Raw genomic sequence first — 1981 nt, forward strand, 5'->3', positions numbered from 1 at the left:
AGGGTCCTCATAGCTGTTGCACATCTGGCAGAAGTAGAAGTAGGAGACAACAACGTCTCGAGGATCCCGTAGGGTGTAGATAACCTGGGGGAGAGTGCATACAGGAGTAAGATGCTCAGAGAAGGGAAAGACAAATTGCAGGCAACGGCACTGGGGTAGATCTGCAAATGGAAGGGTCTGTCAAAGGAGGATCAATTCAGTGCAAGATACAATAATGCGGACCTCAGGCAAGGGTCGAGGAACACATAGGCTCCTTAGAGCCACTGGAGATTCCCCAGAATATCCAAAGGTGCAGATGTGAGATGGGGACTTGCATATTTCCATTCAGAGGGTGTGTAGGATGCCCTACAAGGGTCCTCATCCAAGGTCCATCATTGTAATGTTTCCCAGATGGGCATTGCATGGGCAACGGCCCTCCCAGGCTCCCCTTCAGGCACTGCATGAACACCCACCCCACAAGGGCATATACAGCAGATATGTTGGATATACGTTGGATTCTATGATCCCACCTTGGCAGTGGAATGGGAGAAAGACTTGGGGAAGATGTGCCTGGGGAGGTGGCAGGTCAGCAGGCGAGGTGAGGGGTAGCTGAGGGCTGCCTCCAGACCCAGGCGGGTTGAGAACCAAGGCATGCGGTCAGAATTGAGGACAGTTTGGTTCCAGCTGGGGTGGCCTTGGCTGCGAATGAGGCTCAGGATCTCAGTCATCCACACGGTGCCTACCAGGTACAACAGAAATACAGAGCAAGGGATTTGCCCAGGGCTTCAGGATGCTTGGACCTCAGCAACAGTGTCACCATCAAGTCTGCTCACCTTGAAGAAACTGCCTCCTGCCCATGCACAACCACTGTGCTATAAATATATACGTACATATATCTCTCACCCAAAGCATTCCTGTTCCCATCACAAGAACAGATTCACCTTCTGAACAACAGCTGAACTCTCCCACAACCCACAGACCTTCTGCCATAGACCTCCCCACAAAACCTATCCAGAACAACTCTCCCAGCCTCTCTGTCCTCCCTTGGACATCCCCGTGGTACCAGATTTAGGGTAGGTGATGTTGAAGACATCGTCGTCCCGCACCAGGAACTCGTTGTGGGCAAAACTCAAGCTGTGCACGGAGTTGTAGGCTGGAGGGAATTTAATGCCTTTGTACGTCACGTAGTGCACCGGCATCGTGCTGGGATGGGAATTGGGTGCTGCAGCTCTGCAGGCCTGTAACAGGGAGAGAAAGGAATAGAGCACTGAACTCCAGATAGGAAATGTCTTCCCGCATAACCAGTCCCAAAGAGGAGCAATTCCATCTCCCAGTCATCAGAAGAGCTCTGTGTTACACGAGAACACACTCAGATACTCTCCTTATGGGGATCCAAATGAACAACTACATAAGGCATTTAAGGAGCCCTCAGGCTAAATCTCTGCTAAGGGGTCAACTTCAACCCCCCCTCCCTTGCTGCCTCATGTGTTTACCTGCCCTCACAGCTGGGATGGGTGCATAGCAGCTATCTTAGTAAGAGCCTGGACAACCAGGGAGACAAGAGGCAGTTGGAAACACCAAGCTCTTGTTTTCTACACAAAATACAGCTTTGCTCTTCTTCCAGAAGCTGAGAGAGAATCAAAAGGGGAGGGAAATGGTTTCCTTGTTGCACCATTCTGGAGCAATGATTAACGAGATCCAAAGTCCAACAGCCACCCCTTTCCTGTAAATCAGTGAGCAGAGCTGGTCCTGTGTGTTCTCTGCCCCAAATCCACTGCAAGGCCACACTTTTCTTCTGTGCTCTTATGTTTCCCCATAGAACTCTCCATTTTCCTTCAAAAATATAAAAACAAACCATGAATGGCTTCCTCCTGCAGCATCTGCATTTCTTACCATTTATATATCCCACAGCTGCTCAGAAAAGCCCACAAGCACTTGAGACTCCCTATTCTCATGAGCTGAAGGTCCTTTCTCTTTGTCAAATGAGAAGCCTTTGGAACAG

At 50.0% G+C, this 1981-nt stretch overlaps 1 protein-coding gene across 1 annotated transcript in view; it reads right to left on the reverse strand.

The window, feature by feature from the left end:
• SULT2B1 (sulfotransferase family 2B member 1) overlaps window positions 1-1620 on the reverse strand; it is a 3607-nt gene extending 1987 nt beyond the window's left edge. The window contains exons 1-4 of the mRNA XM_042891300.1: window positions 1473-1620; window positions 1043-1217; window positions 510-718; window positions 1-84 (exon numbers count right to left, since the gene is read on the reverse strand). Coding sequence (XP_042747234.1) covers window positions 1-84; window positions 510-718; window positions 1043-1178 — 429 coding nt within the window. The 5' untranslated portion in view covers window positions 1179-1217; window positions 1473-1620. The remainder of the gene's footprint in view (window positions 85-509; window positions 719-1042; window positions 1218-1472) is intronic.
• Between the last annotated feature and the right edge of the window lie 361 nt (window positions 1621-1981).

The sequence above is a fragment of the Lagopus leucura genome, unplaced genomic scaffold (assembly GCF_019238085.1).
Source record: "Lagopus leucura isolate 7727_CA_CO unplaced genomic scaffold, USGS_WTPT01 222-2_obj-0_obj, whole genome shotgun sequence".
Classification (NCBI taxonomy): Eukaryota; Metazoa; Chordata; class Aves; order Galliformes; family Phasianidae; genus Lagopus; species Lagopus leucura.